This window comes from Chamaea fasciata, unplaced genomic scaffold (genome assembly GCF_029207755.1).
Source record: "Chamaea fasciata isolate MVZ Bird 193981 ecotype frontalis unplaced genomic scaffold, bChaFas1.0.hap1 SCAF_8, whole genome shotgun sequence".
Lineage (NCBI taxonomy): Eukaryota > Metazoa > Chordata > Aves > Passeriformes > Sylviidae > Chamaea > Chamaea fasciata.
The window spans coordinates 2592500-2616702 of NW_027094093.1; the positions used below are offsets into that span (position 1 = coordinate 2592500).

The following is a 24203-nucleotide window of genomic DNA, read 5'->3' on the forward strand; positions in this document are numbered from 1 at the left end:
GCCGTATTCTGAAATTGGGAAAGGTTTTCCAGCTTATAATCCGTATTTTCTGTGTGATTCTCCTCCTCTGAGCTGGTGCAATTGTTTAGGGTGATGTGGCTCCTCTCACCCTTTTTGGTAGCGACTTCAGCAGATGTTTATGCCAAAAAATGAGGTGAGGAGAAGACAATGCCCATCTTTCCATGGAAAGAAGGTCAGGCATTTACTAAGCAGTCAGGGATAACTGGGATTTTCTGGTTGAGGGCAGTACAGGATGTGATTTTCCATGGTCATCAGTGACCTGAGAGCAGAGACTACCAGACATTTTGATGTTCTAATTCTTCCAGGGCATCTGCTTTTTCCTTGAGCGTATCCATTGCTGTCTGATGGTCTGGAAGAAGCACTCTTAAATCTTATTTCGCTACCCAGCCTCTTGTGGGTTTTCCTCTTTCTCTTCCAGGTTGAAATGACCACAACTTCAATCTTGTAATGCCTGGGAATTCACATGCGTGACCCCAGTAGGCAAATTCCTCCCTTTATGAAACCCTCCGAGTTCAGAGGTTAAACCAGGGATTCATTTGGCCTGTAAATCTGCCCAGAAAAATGCAGCCATTCATCTTCTTGGTCAAAAGTCCACTTTAAACGTAATGAATCTCAATTTTCATTCCCCCTTCACTTTCTGGCAGCGTTCTACTCAGAGCCATCGCAATGGGCTGGCTCGTGCATTTGTCTTAGGATGTTAAAGTTGGATTCAATTGGGCCTAAATTCTTTGGTTTGAATTTGGAAACACCAGGATAAAATCAGCAACCAGGGAAGCTGCAGCTGCCCCTCATTCCTGGAAGTGTCCCAGGCCAGGATGGATGGGGCTTGGAGCAACCTGGTTTAGTGGAAGGTGTGGGGTGGGACTAAACAATCTTCAAAGTCCCTTCTTACCCAAACCACTCTACAATTTTAAATTCATATATCTTTGTGCCATCAGGTAAGCTACACATCATCAAGGGCTCAAGAGGGTCCCACCAGGCGTGTCCATGAGCAGCTCTTGAATTAGGAGGAGGTGCCAAACATTGTGGAGTGATTTTGAGCCTGCTTCACAATATTATTTGGTCCAATATTCTTTAACTGCCTTCCCCTTTTGAAACTTCCCAGAAACACTGAAGTATTGATGATTAGAGGCAATAATAGGGTAAGAAAATGAACCCAGATGATGGAAGAAGTTGCTCCTAACTGGAGCCCCAGCAGGCTGATTTGTTTTGTGGGAAGTGTGGAGGGGAGCTTTGTGGTGGGAATCTTCCCTGGCTCCACTGTTGATGGGGAGAGGAGAACATAAAAAAGCTTAAGCTCTTGATAACAGGAGCATTAGAGTGTGTAATATATTTGAAAGACATGGTACATGTCAGAGACACCTAGATCCGAGTCAGAACTCTGTGAATCTGTTACTTATTACTGTCTCAGCATTTGCAAGGGGAAAAAATATCCAGTTGGACTTTTCCAGTGTCTCATAAAAATGTGTAAATGCCCGAACTGGAAGAAGCAACTCTTATTTTCAGTGAGATCGCTGCAGTGGGAGTGCTGATAATGTGTTAAGCACTGCAAGCAAAAGCAGAAGCAAATTGTCCCGGATTTCTTAGGGAGGATGCAGTCCTAGTAAAACCAATTGCCTAGAGGAACAAATGAAGTTTATAAACTGGCATGGAACTGGACTCAGTGGCTGAACAGAAGGAAATAAGGTGAAAAGGAAGGACAGGACTAGAAAGAAACCTCCTCCTTGTGAGACAAACCCCAGCAGCAGTCTGGGGAGGCCCTCACAGGGACTCAAAGCCTGGAGGCAGGGAGCTGAGGATGGGTCCTGTGGGTGACTGCTCCCTTTTCCCAGGCACTGAACAGCAACCTCTGCCTGGGAGCTGTGCAAATAAAAATGAGGAGTGCTGGAGAGCACAGCAGTCAAAAAGATCCTTCTTTGGGTCAGAGCCGCTGCTTTAACACAACTGCTAAATGCTTCTATGCTGAGGAGGATGCTTTAGAAGAAGGGACGTTTAGAAACTGTGGTATGTGAGAAATCCATTACTTTTCTGGAAAGCAGTGAAATCCTGTCAACGGAAGCAGAGCATGAGTTTCGAAAGCAGCTTTACATAAAAGCCATCTAATTGGGATGAATGGGGGCCCTAAATCTGAATCAAAGCAGCTCAAGTGGAAGAGCAAAGGGATGAACAAGGATGGAGGGGTGAAAAGATATGATCTTGCACTCCCAGCTGAAAAAGAAAAGGATGTGATGAGGTTTTTGTTCTGTTTCTCAAATTACATTATGTTCTCTGGTTCACTGTTACTGCTCCAAACCTATTCCTCTTACAATAACTCAGACCTGTCAAGTGTAATTGAAAAAGAATGATCTTTTATGGTCTGCAGTGCAAATCCTTTTGTCTCTGATCTGTAGCAAAGAGTTCTGGCTCTTCTGGGCTCAATATTTATACAGCATAAACCCCACATAAACGTCCAAGTTTTAACTAGGTTCAAATGGTTCTGTAATGTTTCCAAATCACCACCAGACTGGGACAAGTCGATGTGATTGGCAGGCTCTGCTCAGCCCTGAGTGCTGTGGCACCTCCATTCTCACCTGTGAAATAAATTCTTTGTCTGGGAGATGACCCTGCACTGTGCTTGCCTCATCTGCTGCTTCCTCCCTTCCCCATTTCAGGAGCTTCAAAAAATTTTTAAAGTGTTTTCTCTCTATTCCACATTGCTCATGGATGGTTGTAGTTAGGGCTAAATGTGGCTTTTGATTTATGAGAACACACCATTGATTTAAACATTTTGTCTGGTAATAGACTCAACAAGTTCCTACCTACTCTGTTCTCTGGCGTGGTTTTACATGTGTTATTCTTTCTTTTTGGCTATGGCTTCTCTAGCTAATTGCATAAAAGGCCTTGTCAGGAAAAATAAATTGTTCTTTGGAGGAACAAGGGTGTTCAACTCTTCTCAGGGGAAGAAAGGATGTGGGCTGTGTGCAGAAGAGGAGGCATGAATGATGGTGTAGGCTCTGAGCAGAGGGACAGAGGGGTGGCTCTGTGCAGAAAAGGGACACAACCAAAGAGGGGGGAACTCTTTAAAGAAATAAAACCCTCATCAGTTTTTTGTAGTTCTTGGCTATTTCTGTAATCCCACCTGATATGGATTCCCTCAGACTGCTTGAATTGCAGCACTGGTTTATTTTAGGTATCTTTGCAGTGGTGCTTTTTCTTCCCCTTTTGTGTGTGTGCTCTCTTTAACTCTTTGAAAATCGCTTCCAGAAAAAATAACCTGGGCAAACACAGAATTACTTATAAAGCAATATTGATTTCCACGGGCTTCTTATAATCTTTAATGAGTTTGGACACAGACACATTACAGCTGATGTTTTATCTCAGGTCCTGATCCTCCCAGTGTTTGCTTGTACGTGTGGTTGTTATGCATGGAAGCATTTCAGTGGAGGGTAATTGGAGGATCAGAAACTTTACTGTTCTGCATAAATATTCAGCTTTGAAAATTGAACATCAAGCGTTGTGAGGCCAACAATGTGCAAGGAAAAGCATTCCCATGGAGGAATGAGGACACAGGGTTTGTGGGGAAAGGTGATATCCTTTATTATAGTAACTATCATAATTAGAATGGTCTTTTGGGTCCCCAGTGCCTGCCTTAGATCTGAAATGGGAGAAGGGAACTTCAAAGCCAAGTAATAGTTGGGAACAGTTGTTGGAGGGGACAGACCTAAATGAGGAATGTGGTAATTCTCCCTGATAGTTTTATTACATGTGGTGTTACTGGCCAGGAAAGGTAGACCTTTGGCTGACCCAGTGCAGTTGTTCATAAGCTGCTTGAGTTCTTACAGGGAAAGAGTCTGTTCTGCTTTGTCATGAAGTTATTACCTTTCCAAGGATCCTTCTGGTCTTTTTGGGATAGCAGTAAGTAATTAGTGTAATGGAAAAATGAGAGTCTCTGTTCCCCTTCAGGTGGGCCTGGGGCATGAGCTTTCTCTGCCAGGACTCCTGGTTATCCTGATTCCTGCTGTAAAAACCATGATGGAAAAGGATTTTTAATTTTTTATTTTTTGACAAAGCATTCCCAGTTTAAAATGGCAATAGGTTTTTCTCCTTGAGATAACTGGAGACATGGATGGTAGGACTGCAAATGACTCCTAGGTGTTTGAACGGGAATAAAAGGCAGCTTTGAACAATGCCAAGGAAAACCAATACGACTTATTCTTCCAATATTAGCTTAAGTTAAAAGAAAACCTGCTACAATCAGAAAAAGTAATATTGGCACTCACAAAACGTTCTGGTGCTCTGATTCTGCGTGTTCCTCCACGTACTCAAAAAATGTTGCCCGAAGTTTTCTCAGAGCTCACATCTGCATTAACTGAGGATTGGGAGAAATCACATCCTGGCTGAAATAACTGAACTGCTTTGCAAGAGCTGATACCAACTAAGCTGTGCTGAAGGCTCAGACAAACCTAGAGGACACCATGGCATGGAAATGGGAAGATTAAAGGGACTGGAAAGCAGATTCCTGGAAGGTTATTTAGGGCTTTTGGCTTGACTCCTGCAGTGCAGAACAGCCTTGGGCAGAGCTGCTGGTAAACCTGATGCAAGGTGTGGAATAACACTGAAAGCATCTTCTGATGGATCTGAGGACATCTGGATGTCCCATCTCTTCCCCTGGGAGGAAAACTGACATCCAGCACTGCCCCTGTGCCTGGTTTTCTAGGTCTGAAGTTCCTTGAGTGCATTTCCTTCTCTTTTGGAGTTGTTGATCATCCTGTGTTTCTTGGAGCAGCATTCCTCGAGGGACTGTCTCCACGGATGAAGGGCTGCTCCCTCTCTTTCCCAGTCAGGCTGTCCCCAGGCTCATTTCCAGTGTCAGCTTCCTGTTGCCTGTCTCCAGCCTTTCGAGGAATGCTGTGGAGCCAGCAGTGAGGAGAAGGGGGTGAGCAGCCCTTCCTGAGGAGGCAGAGCTGCCCTCAGGCACTGCTCCAGGGCTGGGGCCTGGGCTGGGGGAATAACGAGCACCCCGGAGCGCGCGGCTCCCATTAAACTCTCATCTGGTTTGATTTTCTCATGTCTTCCCATTCTCTTCAGTGCAAGGTCAGAAATACAGAAGCTGGCCCAAAGAAACACCAGGTCAAATTCCCCCTGCATTTACTGAATTCCTTACCTCTGGTCAGCTTATCCTGCCAGTGCAGAACACCCAATCCTGGCTCAGATTTGGCAGAATTTCCACTGCTCAGCATTAAACTTAAGAGAGTGAAACAATTATGAGCAGTTTTAAGCAAGATTACTTTAACCCAGACTAGAAGCTTTGCGAGAATAGTTTTCCTGCAGAGTCAGCCAGAGGGAATCAAGAGTACTTTATTAACACAATATGAATCCTGTAAAGAGGAAAATAAAGCATGCCATTTTTTTCTAGCAAGGCCGGCCAAAAGAAATAACTTGCCCTCCAACATCACAAGTTTCTTTGGGATTTGGAGTGAAATGGAGTATAAGAGAGCATTTCGTTTTATGGGATTTGTTTATGAGAAATTCGAGCAATTGTTTTTGCTGCTTTAGAAGTCAAGGTGGACCAAAATGCATCTCAGCAGGAGGGGAAGGAGGCTCTAACCTGGCTGCCTTACACTGCTTGCCATGGCCCATCACTCAAATCTGAAGATAATGCAGAGCTCTTGGGGCATGTCAGCCTCCCTACATGTGCTGCGCAGCATGGACACCCTTTATATCTGCCTGGAAAATTGGGAATGGGAGCCTGGAAGGAGCAGGGAAGCTTTGATCCACCCTTTTTTCAATACAGTAGAACATGTAGGAGTAATGTGGTGGTTAGACAACCCTGCTTGTGGGTAAATGATGTGATTTTCACTGATGTAATTTTTCCAATGTGATGAAGATGGATGGATCCTAGGTGGCATCAAAGGTGGCATCAGACACATTTCAGTAACTACATCCCTGCCTTACACCTGTGGTATCGGTGCAGAAATACAGCCCAGCCTGGCATAACTCATTTCATTTTTTGCCTCCCTGAGTTAAAATGCTCTTCAGCCACTGTGTCATGGCTGTCCCACTCATGGATCACTGCCCCTGACCTGCTGCCTGCCCATGATTTAACCTGAGGAGTTTCTAAAGGACAGAGTGTGACCAGGTTCAGCAGGCATTGCATTACTGCTTTGGAGAGCGGCTTGGGAATACATTTAGAACTGGAATCACTATTTGCAGCTAAGGCTGAGCTGCCTTGAAAAGCACTTGTGATGCAGCAGGAAAACGTCGATGGGGAAAGAGAAGCTGAAAATGGTGCATTCCCAAGTTTTTAAGAATGTACCCAGACACTCCTTTCTCTTTCACTGTTCAGAATCCCAGAACGGTTCAGGTTGGAAGGGACCCACAGTGAGGGTCTGGTCCAACCTCCCTGCTCCAGCAGGGTCATCCCAGAGCACAGGGCACAGGATTGGCTCTGGAATATCCCCAGTGAGGAGACACCACACCCTCCTTTGACGCTCTGTTCACTGCTTGGCCACTGCACAGGAAAGAATTTCTGCCTTCTGTTCAGGTGGAACTCCTGGCCATCAGCATCTGCCTGTTCCTCATATCCCATAGCTGGGCCCCATGGAGCAGAGCCTGGTCCATGCTCTGACACCCACCCTTTGGAGATTTATACACATCACAGAGATCCCGTTTCAGCTGGGTCTCCTCTTGAGGTGCCCCAGCTCCTTCAGCCTTTCCTGCTCAGAGATGCTCCAATCCCTTCATCACCTCTGCAGCTTCTGCTGGATCCCCTCCAGGAGCTTCTTGTCCTGAGGAGCCCAGAACTGGACGCAGCACTCCAGAGGTGCCTCCCAGGGCTGAGCAGAGGGACAGGATCCTCCCCCCATGACCTGCTGGGAATGCTCTTCCTGACGCACCCCAGGATCACATTGACCTTCCTGTCCCCTAAGGAACACTCATGGCTCAGGGACAGCTTCTTGTGCCCTAGGACCCCCAGCGCCATGTCCACTTCAGGAGATCTAGCTCTCTGTGCTTTATGTGAAAGCATAAATGAACTATTTAACGGTAAATCTGAGGCAATTTCATGCAGATGAAAGCAGTCACAGTGCTTGATTTTTCCACGCTCATCCCAACTGGCCTGTGCAGCCTTATTGGAATAAATCTCCATCAGGTGTACACAGATTGTAAAACCAGGGAAAAAGAGAGAATGTTGCAGAATCCATCTATAAAATTAGAGATGTTTACACTCCTGGCCAATGCTAATAACCAAAGAGCTCACTAGAAAGAAAAACAATTTAGAACCTCTACTTTGGCATTTCGAAAGTGTGGGAAAAGACAAGGAGAAACATTCCAGATGAGCTCAGCTCTAAGCCAGGCATGGTATTAAGAGCAGCCATTTATCAGGAGTTTTAGCTCAAAACCCCAGTCATCTCTGCAGTCCAAGAAACACACTGTAATGCCTGGAGATGCCAAGTTCCTTAACTCTCACCTTTTTAGTCTTGGGAGAGAAAAATTGGAGTGTTCTAGTCCTGTACCTGTTTGGTGTGGTTTTGGTGCATGAGCTATAGTCTCCCAAAATTGGCTGGAATTGTGCAGACTGATAGAGTTGAATACCTTTTGCCTCTCCAAATGACTGAATCCTTCTGCACGTTACTCAGCAGGATACACTCAGATTTAATCAAAAATAAGCACAAAGTGCAGCTTTTTTATTATTGTTAATTTAAATGATGGCTTAATAATGTGCTTTTCAATAATTTCTTTGGTACACGGCATTGATCCTGCTGAGAGTTGCTGGCAACGTGGCAAAGAGACTGGAGAACCATGGATAAAAGGGATATTCTCTGGGAATTTGGAGCTGGAGACAGCTCTTGGAAGAAGCAGAGAGCCCAAACACAGGTGGTTCCCCCAAAGAGGTGGAACAGGCAAGGTGGGGTGGGAAGTGCAGCTGGGAGGCGAGCCCTGCAGGGCAGCTTTGCTCAATCTTAGGGCTCTTCTGTGTTGTTTTCCAGGCCTGGAGACGCGACTGTGTTGCTTCACAGGCCTCTCCAGAGGATCAGTTTTCTGGAATGGCCTTCTTGCAGGATAGCAGAGCTCCCTTGGGCAAAGGATGGGAAGATTTGGCTTGGACAGGAAGGGAATGCAGGCACACACGTGGGAGAGGCCACAGTCAGCCGCTCCCGCTCGTTCCCAGGCTTCCCAAACCGCCAACCTTGCAACAGACAGGAACAAACCCACGTGTTGGATGTGGTTTCGCAGGAGGGGATGGAGGTGGAAGGATATTTTGGGCATAGAGTTATCTCCTGTGCAGCAGCTCTGAGAGCTGAGGCCGTGATGGAAGCACATGTAAGCACGTGGCACAACTCCAGTTCTGGAACTTGCTCCCTTGGAACAATTGTGTTTTGCCTTGGAATGCTTTGAGGCCGCCTGCAGCTACACAGACTGCAGCCTTTAACTTACAGCCGTGCTTTAAACCAGCATCTTCAGAACTGGTTGCTGGATTAGAGATGTTTTCCAAAAAAAAAAAAAAATCTGGGAAGAGCTGTCTTCCCTGTGCAATGGGGAACACAAAGCAAGAGAGTGAACTTCCTTTCCAAGCCACCAAAGGATTACTGAGTCAGTAAGGGGCTTCAGGAAGAGAGAGGGGAGTATTTGAACAGATTTCAGGGCCAATTTCCTGCTATTCCATAAATGTCTCAAGGAAATACTGAACCAGCTCCTTTATGGTTCTGTACCCTTTGCTCAAGTCATGGAATCAAGGGATACTTTGGGTTGGAGGGACCTTAAAGCTCATCTCATTCCCTGCCCTGGGCAGGGACACCTTCCATTATCCCAGGTTGCTCCAAGCCCTGTACAGCCTGGCCTTGGAAACTTCCAGGGATGGGGAAATTCAAACAAGTTTATATTTGGCACAAGCTCTTACTGATTTACTTATCATTACTGTTGATACAGTTATTTTATACAAGTAGAGCCTAAGAAGACCCAGTAAACTCCCTTATATGCTATTAAATGTCTTTTATTCAGCCTAGGATGATCCTAAGTCTGCCTGACACAGAACACAAACCATAATAGCTAGGTGTTTTTAGAGTAAATCACTATAAATAATTAGAATTTCTGGTGTCTCTGTGCAGGGCTGAAATGCAGCATGACTTAAAAGCCCTGGACTCTGACCTGGATAATAAAAACAACCTGCTTGATGGAGTCTGACTAATCTCCCTCGCGCTGAAATTCCCAGTAAAACTGAAACACATTGGCTCTGGAAGGAATGGATGTAACTCAGGTTTCAGGCAAGTTCTTGCTCTGCCTACAGAAATGCTGTCACCAAACCTTTTCAGCCTTGAACCTGACTGCAGGATTTGGATAGAGCGGCTTTTATGTGAATTTTGCTCTGGGAAGAGCTTCCCCAGGTGCTCACCAACCCACACTGCCCACCTAACAAAGGGACAGCCTGCTGCTCTCAAGGGGAATATTCAAATTAAAAAAAAAAAAACCAAAAAGCTTTGTGTTGGGTGCCCTTGCCATATTTCCCAGCCCTGGGATTGCAGTCAGTGTTCTGCTGTCACCTAGAGCCTGTTCCAGCTATTCCACCATGGAGATCTTGAGGTTTAGGGGATAACCTGCTCCTGTTGCCTGTGTCCTCCTTCCTCCTCAGCTCCTCCTGGTTTGATTTACAATATAAGCCTGGAATTTTCTCTGCTGGATGGTGCAAGCCTCCAGGGTGTGGAATTCACTTGGAATTCAGCACTTCAGGAACTTGTCAGCAGCCTGTTAAATAATGCTGTTGGCACACTGGAGCCACAGTGCCCTGCATCAGCCTTATATTCCATCAGACATTCCACTGCTGTGGTCCCCAGGGTGCAAACTTGGAAAAACCCCCTGCCAGTGAAAACAGGGAAAAAACTGATTTCGGAATTAAACATATCCTTCTTCTCTTGGGAGAAAGGATAACAGGCTGTCATCCACACCCACATTCCCAGCCATAACTTGATTCCTTCATCTTCTCCAAGTCAAATCTGGCCTCTTAGCAATCAAGTCCTTTTTAATATATTCACCTGAACTTGCTGCCATAGACATTTGGGAACTGCTCTTTTGTCTTTGCCTTGGAAACACTTTATATTTTCTGTCAGTCTTTGGTCCTAACTTTGCCTATTTATCAAAATGGTAACTCATAGGATTTTTTTTTTTCCCCAGTTTCATGCCTCTTTCATCCCTTCTCTTCTGATTCTGTCTCTCCAGCTCCTCATGACTGCTTCTGCTATCCCTTTGCTCGGCTTGTATCAGTCCACGCCATGGTTCTTTGTTACCCCACTTGCCTCCTTTCTTCTTTGCATTCTACAGAGCCAAGGCTGAAAATGCCTTTTCCACCTCCTCTGCTTGTTTCTCCAAAGAGATCCATCTGTGGAGCAAGGGCTGTAGCTTGGGAGCCACTGCTCTGTGCTTCGTGCTCGTTTTTATTCCTCTTAGTTCTGAGCTTTTCCTTAGTCTTTCTCTTCCCAGAATATCCATTAAACACCTCTCCTCTGCCAGCCACTGGCTCTTCAGTGCTTCTGCCAGGCACCAGTGGGACTCCTGGCTCTTTTTTCTTTGCCTGTTTCTCGTTTCTGTATCCCAGCAGATCTTTGCTTGTTGGAAATGGGGAAGTGGGGAAAATTGCTTCTTCCTCCTGCTCTGTATTAACTTGCTGGAGGAGACACCTCTCCCTATCACAGTGGAGTGAAATAATAGCTGGGCTGGGTCTCTTCCCCTTCCCCTTGGGATTCATTCCCTTCTTTCTTTCTTTCTTTCTTTCTTTCTCATTGATTAGGACCACGCTCTGCTGGTTAAACCAAGAACAGATCAGATGGCAGAGCAGGCTCCCCTGGGCCAAGCCTAGTAGGTATCTAGCTGGATTCCTGAAAGAGAAACCAGCTCCAAGATGAACATCAGACCCCAGTTATCAGTTTTGAACACCCCACTGCTCTGTTCCTGCCTTCAGAACTCCAGCCTGCTGTGTTAGGACTCCCCTTGACAGAGAAACAGGGGAGGACAGCAACTTAACACACCCACTGAATGGGCAGAGCCTACAGGATTTTCCAGAAAAAAAGCCCGATCCTGCCTTTCAGACATGTAGAGCTGTATTATAACAAGCTGCTGGCAAGTGTGAGTCCCTGGGTGCCACTGATGTTTGCGTCTGTGTGAGTATCTATGACAACAAATAAACCTAATGTTTGGGAAGTGTCCTTGGGAATCTCAGTGGGGGGGTTGCTGCATTAGGTCGGGAACACTTTGCATTTTCAGACTTTTAATTCCTAAGTATTATGGAGATGGGTATGAAGTACTTTAGGAAAATGAACTAATTAGTTACCAGATTTTATTTTTCTAGTGTGCAAATGGGCCAGCTCAGACTAATGCTATTTACTTTAGCTGATTCCAGACTTTTAGATGTATAAAGGAGGGAATATTTTTAGGAGCTTTAATTCTAAGCAGGAGGCTTAGCCTCAAGGTCAGTGGACTGTGGGTATCTGCAGGTCACTTGCAGCCATTTGAAGAAGATAGAAAAGGGAATCTAGCCTCAATTTATTGTAACGCTCAGTTTTGCTTCTAGGGTGCTACAAATCAAAAACTGGGAAGCCTGGGAGTTATCCTACAGAGCCGTGGACAGGATGGGCAGGTCTGTAAGAATGGATCAATACAGTTAAAGCCATAATAATTGTGCTAAATAAATGACAATGTCTAATTGGACCCATCTTTTTGCTCACGGAATTTTAGAACAAGGAGTTTCATCCTTCTCTTTGGTCCTTGTGCCTTTTGGAACAGAAATGTCCCTGCTATTCCTGTAAAAATTCACACAGGCTGAGGACAATCTTGCCTTTGGTCTACAGCTGAAAACCACAGAGACAGAAACTGGGGCAGGAATGAGTTGGGGGAAAGGTAAAGCCTTTTTGGGCAAAGTGATTTGAGAGCATGCAGGTTGAGGAGAAAAGTGGAGGAGGAGAGCCTGGTCTGTAGAAGAACTGTGCTTGTTGTGGCTTTGCTGATGTGAGGCTGTTGAGATCTGAATGAGCTTTTGATGTTGTTTCTGCATAATTTACGTGCAAGCGTGGCAAGAGGTGTGCAGTGCAAATCCTGCCTGATGGAGAGGTGAGTATCAGCTCACAAATGCCTGAAGTTCCGAGCATTCCTGCAAAAGATGCTGAGGAAAAACCCGTTCATCACAGGCAGAAAGGCCGAAGTGCCACGACACTGAAAAGTTTTTTCCCAGATTTTGTGTTGATGAACTGCTTGGAGAACAAGACTCTGTAATTCTGCCTGGCTATAACAGCCTTGAAAAAGGCTCAAAACCAACAAGGTCTCATTCTATGAATCCCCTTGGAAGTCAATGGGATTCTGCTTAGAATGAGGACAATTAAATAACATCAGGACTTGACCCTCTTTGCAGTGTATGCAAAACATCTCAGGGAAAGGGGAGATCAGTCAGGGAAGATCCCTAAGGACTTTGTCATCTGAGACACCTGAGTGTCTATCTGGGAAGGAATCACAGTGTTTGGAAAGCTGGTGAAGATGTGCTTATGTGCAGCATTGGTGCACTTGGTGATTAAATAGAGCTCAGGAGCATGACTTGTTGTGTTGAAAACCCCTTGGGGAGCTCAGTTTGCACCTGTGATGTTTTAGGAATCTTCTTTTCATTCCTTAGAAATTTGGATAGCTGAATGAGCAAAATCCAGGATTGCAAGGAGCCCTTTGCATGTGTTTTCAATCACTGCACAGAGGTGGCAATCATAAATCCAAGTGTCAAACTGGAAAGACAACGTATCTCGGAGTTTGTGGCGGTTTAGAAAGCAGAACTGGCGATCTTATCAATGCCTCTCTGGAGCTGTGACACCAGGGTTCAAGTGGCCTTGCTGCTTCAGATACGTGCCACCAAGATTTATCTCTGTGTGGAAAATGGATGAATCCAGGGCCTTCCGGCTGGTGCCCCCCAAAGCCATGGAGCCGCCTCCATTAATGTCAGCACACTCGTAAATTTCCAGCTTGCACTGAAGGAGGCAACTCCTGCCACTGCACAGAAGCTTCCAGAGGTGTCCCCTGCCTCCTGTAAATCCATGGACACCCAGTAAAGTAGATTAACTGCAGGTGGACTTCACAACAGCTGTCCCTCCTTTGGAATTAGAGGGGTTCACACTTCTAAAAAGATGACAGACAGCCTGGTGTTCCTAGAAGCAAGAAAGGCCTGAAGGGTTTTTTTGGTTTTGTTTTGTTTGAAATGGCTTTCAGGTTAGGTAGTTGATTCCAAGTGATGGGAAAACAGGTTGCAGAGCTGTTGGCTCCACTCTCCCCCATCATAAACAAACAATTCTCTTGTTTCTGATAACTTATTTTCCCTCTATTAAAGGAACCCGGTGGGTTATTTGCTTTATTCACTCCTCCCGTGAGCCAGTGGTGCATTTGCATTCCATTCCCTTGCTCCCTCCAGCCCTAAAGATGCCTGCCAAAATTAGTCAACAGATAACTACTCAGTGGAAGCTTATAAGAACGTGTTAGGAAAAGCTTGAACATTACCCATTAATGTTTACAGCTCCTAATTATGTTAATTAATCAGTCTTGGAGGTTGTCTCAGCCGGGAGCCCAAAGGCAGGATTTCAGTTCCCACAGACGTACTTTAAGTCCCTGCCATGGCTGCTTGCAGCGAAGAGCTCAGCACGCTCTGCCTGCCAGGATATTTACGCTGAGTCCTGCACAGGCTTTGCTGTGTTGTTCCTGCTGGATTTTGAAACTCCCAGCATCTGGGAGCAGGCTGAGCTGTGTTCGGGGAGAGGGATGTTAAATGGAAGCTGTCCCTGCAGAAATGCCTTTTGGCAGGGGAGAGAGGCACTCAGAGAGCACTCTGCACCAGCACTAATTGTTGGGATACAGAGATTACTGCCTTGGCAAAACCTGGCATTGCTGGCTCTGTCAGAAAACAGAAGTGAAACTACTGATAGAAACCCCCCCAGACATTGCCCCTTCTAATAATGTTTCTTTACTTTTGCAGGAAGATCAAGTGTTTGGGCAGAGGACACCCAAGGTTGTGCCATCCTCTTTCAGAGCTTCATTTCCATAATTCAGAGATTGTCTTCACTCTCCTGAGGCAAACAAGAAGATTTGGATGAGAGACACAACCCTGCAGAGGGATTCAGAAGGAGAATCTCCATGTTTTGTGCTATTCCCAGAAGAATTTGGTTTGTGTAAACTGCACAAAGTACAAGAGGGCAGGCAGAGATATATTCAGCTCCAGGTGAGGACAGGAGAAAATACAGTGCAGGTACAGATCTCTTTCTAATTTAGTTCACTCATCCTCATCTGGTGGAATTAGCATACAATCACTTATTTATCCCCATATCCTGATTTTTACCATGAGCTGCTCCTAGCTAGTAACTTCTGCTCCTGAGTGGAATGTCAGGTGCAAGTGGTTTGTGAGTGTGTGACAATCCTTCAGTGATGACAGGGAAAACAAGTAATGACAATTATCATTAGGTGAAAAGAGAATGGTTCTTCACCCATCCACAGATGGCTCTTGTGGGCAGCAACTCCTCTCTGTGCTGAGTATCAGGTGCCAAATACCAAACAGGCATTTTTTGGGTAGGTTCCTACAGGAGGAATGCCTCTGCCAGAGTGGCAGAGAAGAAGGGAATGGTTTTTCCAGACTGACGGGGCATTGTATGGAAAGAGGCCTGTGATCAAGGGGCTGGTGATGTTCCAAGGATCTTCAGGCTGGCGCTTGCTCTTGGACAACTGTCTGCTGGAATGGCTCATGGCACCAAACCCAGATTTTAAGCAATTTTCCCATCATCAGCTGTTTCATGAGTGGCTGCCACACTGTGTGGAGGCTGCAATCCACGCTCCTGAGTTGCTTGGAAAGCACTGCTGGCAGGCTGAGGTGAGCCAGATGGGACTGCAAAGCAACACAAGCCCCGATGGATTTGGATTCCTCGGAACCAGAGCAGAGGGGGTGCTGCTGTTGGCACTGCTGAGGTGCCATCCCTCTCTGTCCTGTTGGCCAGGCTTCACTGCTGATGGATCGCCTGGCAGCTTCACCACTGACTCCGAAAAAGGCAGAGTGGACGGAGTGTGAAATGCGATACGGGCAGAGCCTGACACCAATGAACACTTTCCCTGTTATGTGGGGCTTCAGTGCAAAAACCTCTCTCTCCATTCATCTCCCTCCCGCCTCCCCCTTCCCCATCCCCTGCTGCCCAGGGAGCCCAAAGAACAGGACTATTGGCAGTAAACTCAGCTCCACAAAACACAGGCTGGGGAAACAAGGGAAACGTAACACCATCACTTCCTATTTCTTTCTCATTCCCTCGGCATCAAAGCCCGGGCTGGCTGTCAGGAATGTTCAAAATGAATAAATAAAGTGCAGGAACCCCCGCCTGCTTCAGGAGGAGTCTCATTCACTCACCACGAAGCTTGGCCGATTCCTTTTCTGACAGTACTCGAGTCAGCAGGCAGAGCAAGAAGATCATTCAAAACTAATCAGTAAAGTGTAAACCTATTATGAAAGGACATTTACCCCTCGCCGCCTCCTCCCTCCCGCAAACCAATCCCCAAATCTGTGGGAATAACACATAGCCTCCATAAAAGTTGCTATTACTTAGATCCCCTGTTATTAGGTCAGCGATGCCACTGATGAAATGTTCCCCAGAGCCCCGAGCAGTGGCGGATAAATCCTGCAAGAAATTCATGGAGTAATTTGTTACAGCTCGAGGGCATGAGGCACATCACAGCAGAGCCCATGCATGAGGCTCTCCCCTGTGATTCTGGAGGCCATCTCTGGTAATAAAAACCTCATCTTGATTTCTCATCCTCTGTATTGATTTCTGTCAGAAAAGACTTGTCTTAGACAAAGATACTGCTGTATTCTTCAGCAGATCCTTCTCCACTTTTCTGCCCATCCCTTTTTGAAATTCCTTTTAGGGATGACTCTAACTAAAGACTCGTTATTTGGGGACTGGTTTATTCACAGTGGGTAAAGAGTTAAGATGATGACTGGCTTTGCATATTCAGTGCAAAACTCTAAATGTGAAATTACAGAAAAATGGGTTTGCTTTGGAACAGCAAAGGAAATTGAAGCTAAAACTCCGGCTCTGCTGTATCTTAATATGGAACTCTGTTATTAATTGAATGGATGGAATGTGTGGGACTCAAGCGATTACCATCAAGACTCAGAACAATATAATCATAGCAAACCACTAATTCTGGATCATTTGTACTCCTGCTCTGTGAACTCTCTTGAAAAAAAATAAAAGAAAGGCAGATCTGTAGGTAAACTGCATGATGCTTCTACACAAAGCTTTCAAAACCAATTTTTTTTTCTTTTCTAGTATGACTGGACAAGGCCACGTGGAAATCTGCAAGGCTTCATGTGAATAATTTGCAAGCCAAAAAAGAGCAGCTCCACAGAAGTCAACCCAGGTAAACTGAAGGATAGATGGCAAGGCCGAAAAACGCAATGTTACATCAAAATTATTTCATCTTCTCTGCAGTAGGATTGATATAAGCAACTGGAACAATTTCATTTAGTCTATTCCTTTGGGTTTTGCTTTCCTTGGCATTTTTATAACCTCTCTCCTTAAGAAGCTGGTTTGGGTCTTGAAATGACTGAAGCTGTTCCCCTGTGCAATGAAAGTGATAAATATTTACAGCAGTTCTTACAAACTGAGAAATTTAAGACATGCTCATTGCTTTTGTAATCTAAGAGTAACTGTGCTGAAAGACAATACCTGCTAATTGTATTTTTTATCAGTCTTTTCAGAGTGAAGGATAAAATATGGAAGTTTGGGATTATTTTCTACTCCACACAGCAAAATTTATTCAAAAGGATCTTTGTTCCTCTTTATCTGTTTATGTAATAGACTATGGAAAATGGTAAACTCTGTCAAAAAGCCTAGTTGAAGAATAATTTACAAGCTACATTTAGCTGTTGATCTCGCAGACTGGCTTAGGGGAGAGCCAAAATATATCCTGGCAGGTAATAATTAATGCAAACCTTGACACATCAGATCTGGCCCTCTCTTGAGCAGGACACAGCTCCCAGTTCTCTGGCAGGAAAGCCTGGCTCTGCAGGACACACACACACACATACACTCCACTCCCCTGGTGGAGAAATACGCTGAATTCCTTGTTGTCTTTAAACCTATTTTGGATGCCAGCGAATGTGTCTGTGGGGAAAGTGATTGTGGTCACTTAGACAGAGGCCTGCTGTGCAGAGCAGGACTGCAGGCAGCTCGCTCTGATTCCTCTCAGCTCCGTAAATCACCGCCTCACTCAGCCAGATTCAAATGAGCTCCAGCTTTGGGCCACGTCCAGCCTGTGCTGGAGCTGATGGCAGCTCTCCCACTGCCTTCACTGGGGGCAGAATTTCATCTGCTAAATCACCAAAAGAGCTTTTATCAATGAGAGCTGTCTGGTCTTGGCTGAACTGTGCCAACCGTGGCTGAACTACTGATTTTTAGGGATCATGACAGACAGTTCATTTGAAAGAGGAGAGTAACAGGGAGTATGACGGGGCTTGGAGCAACCTGGCCTCGTGGAAACTGTCCCTGTCCACGGCAGGGGGTGGAATGAGATGAGCTTTAAGGTCCCTTCTAGCCCCAACCATTCTGGGCTCCTCTGATCAAACACTGACTGCAAAGAGGGTGTCACTGTCCCTCTGCCACCAGCAACGGCCCTGCTCTCAGGCAGACCACAGAACTGCTCATCTGGAGGCAAAAAGCAGTTTTAAGCCCAATCGGCCATTTTGATAGGAAATGGTTAATTATTAAAATATGATATTGCTTCAGATGGGTGGGTTATTGTACAGGGTTGGAAGGGAGCTGTTTTCTCATCCTGTCTCAAATGCAGCAGACCAAACCTGACTCAAGCCTTATCTCTAAGCACCCCGTGGGTGTATCTTACTCCCATCTAATATAACCCTTGCTCAGGATTATCCATAAAGCTTGCCAAATCCAGTTAATGTGGTGCTTATACTCGAACATCTGCTTTAATCTTTGTCAATTTTCAAATCTAGATGAGATTCAAGGCTACTGAACCTGCCTAGGCAGACCAGAAGAGGGTAGCTAAGGAACCCTTGCAGATTGTTTAATCAGGTATTAAACATTACATGCTGGGCTACTGATGGTGTGCCTCTAGCCTCGAGCCTCACCTAAAAAATCGAGATATAAACGTAGCAAGGAAGTCCCATTCTGCTTGTAAGGGCTACAAAAAGAAAGCTCAGCACTTTACATTCCACCTTACGCAGGTACACGAGACTGAAGGCTCCCCTGCATTAGGCAGCAGGAGTTTTGATGAACTGCCCTCTCAGCCATCCCTCTCCACCTCCCACCACTGAACCGTGCCTTCAGCTTCCTCAAATGATCCTTTGGATGGGCCAGGCTGCTGGTTGGCTCCGCTGTTAAGCGTCTCTGTGGACCAGATTTAACTTTTAATAGTGTCTCATAATGTCTTTAAAGAGGTTTATGGCTCAGCCTGGTTCTCCGGGACATTGCCTGTTCCCTGCTAATCTGCTACAGAAACATTGCCATTGGTTCCTGCAGTTCAGGGAGCTCTCCCCCAGCTCCACAGCCAAGTTAATTGGACACGATTGACCTGTGGTAGAGAATGACTATTAGGTGAGGAATATTAAGCAAAGGGAATAAGATCCCTCTGTACCTCAGAACACGCAGGGAGCTGTGGGGAATGGCAGGAAATGGCAGCTCAAGGAGTGTGCAGAGCAGGCCCTGGGAGAGGGTTGATTTAGGGAATGGGAAAGTGCTTTGTCATAACTGAGGTTTGTAAAACCAGCAGCTCTTTCTAAAGGAGAGTAAAAACACGCAGGAGTCTTGAGAGTCTGTAAGAGGCAAAAGTGCAAGCAAGAAGAGAAATAGGTTGTGGCAGACCTGTGAGAGTGCTGTTTTTGATCATTCTTTCTTTTTTAACAAACACTTCACATTGAAGGAGTCAAGGAACAAACAGGGCAGGATTTCATCAGAATGCATTTGTGTTTCCAACTGGAAACTGCACGCTGAAGGCAAGTCCAGCACCCCGAGCAAACACTGAATGATTAATGGACGTGACACAGGTCCACAAGACAAATATGAGCCCTGTAACATCACTGAGCAGCTCAAGACACAAAATCAGTTTGCAGAGCAGCTTTATGCAGAGCAAACGAAACCTTGCTTGCCAAATCCTGGAAGTTTTGGTTGCTGCTTCCCAATTTACTTTTACAACACTAATCCTCTGGATGGGGCAAATCCCATAAAATTATAAAACCAGCCTATATTCCTTAGGACAAGAGTTTCCAGTGTCAGAATTGCCAGTCTCAAAACTTCTTTGGCTGAAGTAAACTTCCTGAGAGAAGCAGAGGTGTCAGCACTAGGTTTAAAACTGTGTAAGTACGTGCTTAACTCTACTGAGACGTGAAGTTTCACTGAGATCAGCAGCACTGCTCAAGTAAAGTTACATTTGGAGGAGTGGCTCGAAGGTCAGGCCTCAAGAACAAAAGTGCTTCAGATTCATGTGGGCTGCTGGGTGTCACCTCCAGCAGGATGGCAGTCCCAGTGACGTGATGAGATTTGCTATGGCAAATAATGCTCCTTCCATCTCATGGAAGAGCGAGTTCCCTCTCTTAAACCTTAGGTATTCAAACAGGGAGAGAAGTTACAGCCTCTGAAATTTGGAAGGTGCTGCTTGTAATTCCAAAGGCTGAGCCCAAGGTAATGTGCAAAGTGAAGGTGTCCCACTCGACTGTTTGTGGACCTGATCCACAGGCAGTGGCTGAAGGAGCGCCTCTGACCCCTGCCAGGAGCAATGCCTGGTCTGGTCTCTCCAGTCAGGAATCCTCCAGCTCAGGATTTCGGCTTTGCAGCTGGTTGAGAACTAATTCCTCACCTGGGACTGGCACCACTGCCTTAGAGATGGATTTTGCAGTTTGTAGGAACTCAAAATCAGGGCCCTTTGGGGCAAATGGATTGATTAACAGGTAAGTGTTTCTGCTCACCGGCACTCCAGGAAGCACTGGGTGATCTGGTCCTGGAGGGTTTCCTTGATGTGGGGCCCCTCTGTTGTCCTCAGCTCTTGTATGAAGGATACGTCCTCTCTTTTCTGGACTTCACCTTGCAGGACATTTGCTTTCTGAAAACAGCTCATTGCCTCCAAGTCAGGAGGCAGGCTCTGAAAACAAGACAAGAAAATAAAAGGTATGAATGAAAAGAAACTTCATATTTACTGGAATTCCAGGTTGACAGTGAATCTGAGCTTAAGCCTTAATTTACTTGCAGGAAGCCAGGAAAGAAAAAAACCCTGTGCTCATAAAAAGTGCCTGGATGCACACAATAGTCTATTGTTGGTATTTCAGCATTAATTAACAACATTGCAATGTACAAAAACAACCTTTGCAGCGTGGGATCCCGGCATCTCAGTGAGACAGGTGAGAAAGCTGCTGTTCTGCAAATGCCAGCTTTATCCATGTCAGAAGGGTGCCAGAGAATTTTTTAATTGAATTTTCAAATGTCTGGACTTCCCATTGCTGCTTTTTAATTAGCCAGTATTGTTTTGAATTTGTGCACTGAAATTTTTATAAGCACTGCTTGGTCAGTGGTTTCCTGGTATTTTGTTGCAGCTGGTCAGACTCCTTTAGGAAATCAACTTCCCTTGAGGAACAACAACAACAACAACAACAAAAGGAATAAACAACCCCCCCAACACTGTAACAAAAATCACTGCTCCCCAAGTTTCCCATGATTTGATAACCTTGGAAAAAAGGGCTTCGCAGCCAGTTTCAAGACTTAGAATTCTAATTTCTGCTCTGTGATTGATTTTACACATGTAGTGTGAGGGAGAAAAATGAAAGTCTTTCTGGTATTCAAATACAGAAGCATGAAAAAACCCATCTGTGTGGGTGGGCTGAAACTTTGCATTTTTCAGCTTGCAATCATTGATAAAGTTAAGATGTTCCCAGTGTTTTATGACACCTTACACCTTATAAGTGCAGAACAAAATCTACTTTAAAAATTAACTTGTGAACTAGCTTTGTGGTTTTGGCTTTTTTTTAAATTCTGGAACAAATTGGTTTTTTCATGCATTTGGGAATTACTAGTCATATTGTCTGAAGGTGTATGGCAAATTTAAGAAGGGAAAAGAGGAGAAAATATGACAATCTGTTTTTGTAGAATGATTTTATTACTTTTCTAAGTTAGTGACTGGCATAGGTGGCAGCACATGTGAACAAAAGCTTGGTTTGCATGAAAGGAAAACCAATATAATTTTGCTCTGCCTTTTCAACTTCAAAAGATATAGAAATAGTCCTTAATTGGCCCATCTCAGACTAGTTTAGTAATGCATTCTTCTTGCTCTGGTGATGTATTTTCTGGTGTGCTCCAAGTCCCAATTCCAGAGGCCTCCCGCAAAGACAAAAAGCTCTGTCAAAGCTTTGGCCAGCTCATATTTAAGATCTGTTATTCCCTGTTTTTCCATGCTTCCACCAGCTTCCAAAAATCACTAATAAGTGCCAAGCAAATTTAGTTTCATTGAGCACCCAGAGGGATCCCAGAGTGTCCAAAGCAAGCACAGAGGCCCCATTCAGGAAAGCAATTTACTGCCTCCCCTGCACCTGGGATGTGTGACTCGTGTTGTGCTACAGGAATCGGTCAAGGCCACCAGGGAGAAAATATTCAGGAGGAAATAAGAGCAGCAGTGTGGTTTAGAAAGGTGGCTGCACATGTTCCCTTCCTGAATATGTGACCCCAAGCGCTGCCTTTTACCCTGAGATGTTACCTTTGCTCAATTCCCAGTTTTCAGGGAAGTCAAATGTTTCCAACCTTCCCCCCTCACCAGCACCTATTTATAAGTACAACACAGGTACTACAGACAGTGTTTATTTGTATTTCACCATTGTCTGCCTTGCTGATGTCAAATGAAGCCCAGGACAGCCAGATGTGATGCTGCTCTCTCAGGGGCTCATTTGGAAACCAGAGGAGCCCCACCAAGGCCGGTTTTCCAGACTGAGATCCAAAACCAACTCCTCAATTTGTCTTCCTATGGCAATCCTCAGGGGGTTTCTGAGAAATTCCCTTCAGGTGGGCATGAGGATACCTGCAGTTTTAGAGAGGCTCATCTGTGGCTGATGGAGAGAGACAGGCTCCTCTCCAGCACAGCCTGAACATTTAAAGGTGAAATGTCACCAGGTGAGCAGTTTATTGGGGCTGGGAAGGGTCAGCTCCTGGCCCACCTGAACTGCTGGGAGTATGATCCCTCCCTTCTGCTCAGGCTCTGGCACTCACCTGACCCTGCAGTGAACCAGTTCAGCTCCCTAAAAAGTGGAAAATAATCCATTTTGTCTTTTCCTCTCCTCCCAGCTCCTCAAGTTACTCATTTCCCACTGTAACTAGGTGAATCAGACAGCCAAGGAGCAGCTGAAGGCCAGTGCCACAGCAAGGGAAGTGGTGAACAGTGGGACCAGACCAATGTGGGGAGCAGCAGCAGCACGGACAGCAGAGCTCCTCCCTGCCATCCCAGAACCTTGGCGGCTCCTCTGAGCTGCTCTCCACTGCATCTTGAGGAAGCCTTGGATAACCAGCTCCTCTAACTGTGAATTTATTCAGCTTCCCTTTCACAGTCCCAAAGCCAGATGAGGTAACAGCTGTTTGAACTGGCAAGGAGGTGCCAATGTAAGATCAGCAGTAGGAAATTCTTATCTCCAAAAAGCGAATTGCTGTGGCCTATATCTACACTTGAGCCCAGAGTCATGAAGCTGGTGTGGACACAGTCCAGGTAGCTCTGAACCAGCTGGCTCAGATGCTGATAACAACAAGGCCATGGGTATGTTCTGGTTGGCAAAACCCAGCCAAGCCCCGAGTAAATATTTGTGCAGCTCCCTGTCTAAGCACCATTCAGTTATCAATACTTCTGCTGATAGTTTATCAGCTGTACTCAGCACCAAGGCTGAAGTGCAGACATAAACCTGCAGAACAAGAACCTTATGAGAAGCTCTGTTGTATTTACCCTTTGTATTTTTTTTTTTCCTTTTCCAGACTCTGTTCCACTAAAAGAAAACAGAAGAAATTCAAGATTCCAGCCATTCACCTTCAGTTTTTCCCTAAAGAAAGACATGAAAGAGAACAGGGCAAGTTGATGAGGCCGTATTCTCCTCTTCTCCCCCAGTCCTCCTGATTCCTTGTTTGGCAGTAACACGCTCCAGCTGCAATGGGCGAGGGGAGCATGGAATGAAGAGCACAGCTGGCTGTGATAAATGAGGCCTGAAGGACTCAGGGCTGGATAATGTGGAAGAGCAGGAGGGAAGAGCAGGAGGTCAGCATGTGCCAGGAATGTAAGGTTGCCTCCTGTTGTGGGAGAGGAGAATGAGGAAAAGAGCACTGACTGGCAGCGAGGACATCATGCCATGGGCATTTGATTTTAACTAAAACAGCACAGGTGAATGTACAGCTGGCTTGACTTTCTGTTCTGTCACTCTGAAATCAATGCAGTCATGTAAACAAAAAAGGAATGGACTTGAGAAGAACAAGGATGAGGAGACATCAAAAGAATTTATGTGTATGTGGGCTAACAAGTGAAACGGGGACTATCTTAAAAAAAGCTTCCTTGGACTATAAGAACTGATCCAAGTGTGTGGGTGCCCAAGGAAATTAATTAATTGATAAAGTAGGAAGGGAATAAGAAGATGAACTAGACAAAACTAAATGTGGAAGGGAATTTAGCAACATAGCCTAAATATAGACACTGGAGCAATGGGAGGTGCTGAAGAGATGTAACAAGATGTCCAGAGGATGGAACTGTCAGTTCTCTACCATTTTCCAAGAATTTTCATAGAAAATGCTTTTCTTCTGTAAAGTAAATGATGATATAAAATGTTTTAGACTGTTAAAACACTTGAAAAAAAGAAAATAAGCTATGAATAGCATAGGTGATACCTTCCAGCTTTGCAGCTGAAGAAAGCTGCTCTGTTAAACTTGTTTTATTTTGTCCACAGCATTCTTGACCTAATCACAGAAGTATGTGTCAGCCTAAACCTCACCAGCTTCAGAGTTTAACACATTCCTAACCCTGTCTCAGGAATCAGGAGCCAACTGCACAACCCGGGGCCTTGTGTTCATCTTCAGGTGCTCTTGGGCCTTCAAAAGGAGACAGAATCTCTCCAACAGCCCTGCTGGAGGTTCTGTTCTCTTGTCAACGAGCAGAACGCAGAAGAAAACAAATCTGAAAAAGCTTTGGCC

General features: G+C 45.4%; 1 protein-coding gene across 1 annotated transcript in view; it reads right to left on the minus strand.

Annotated features, from left to right (window-relative positions):
• Window positions 1–24203, minus strand: part of IQCA1 (IQ motif containing with AAA domain 1) — an 87199-nt gene that overhangs the window by 49019 nt on the left and 13977 nt on the right. Inside the window, exon 5 of the mRNA XM_066189309.1 lies at window positions 19973–20145. Within this exon, the coding sequence (XP_066045406.1) occupies window positions 19973–20145 (173 nt within the window). The remainder of the gene's footprint in view (window positions 1–19972; window positions 20146–24203) is intronic.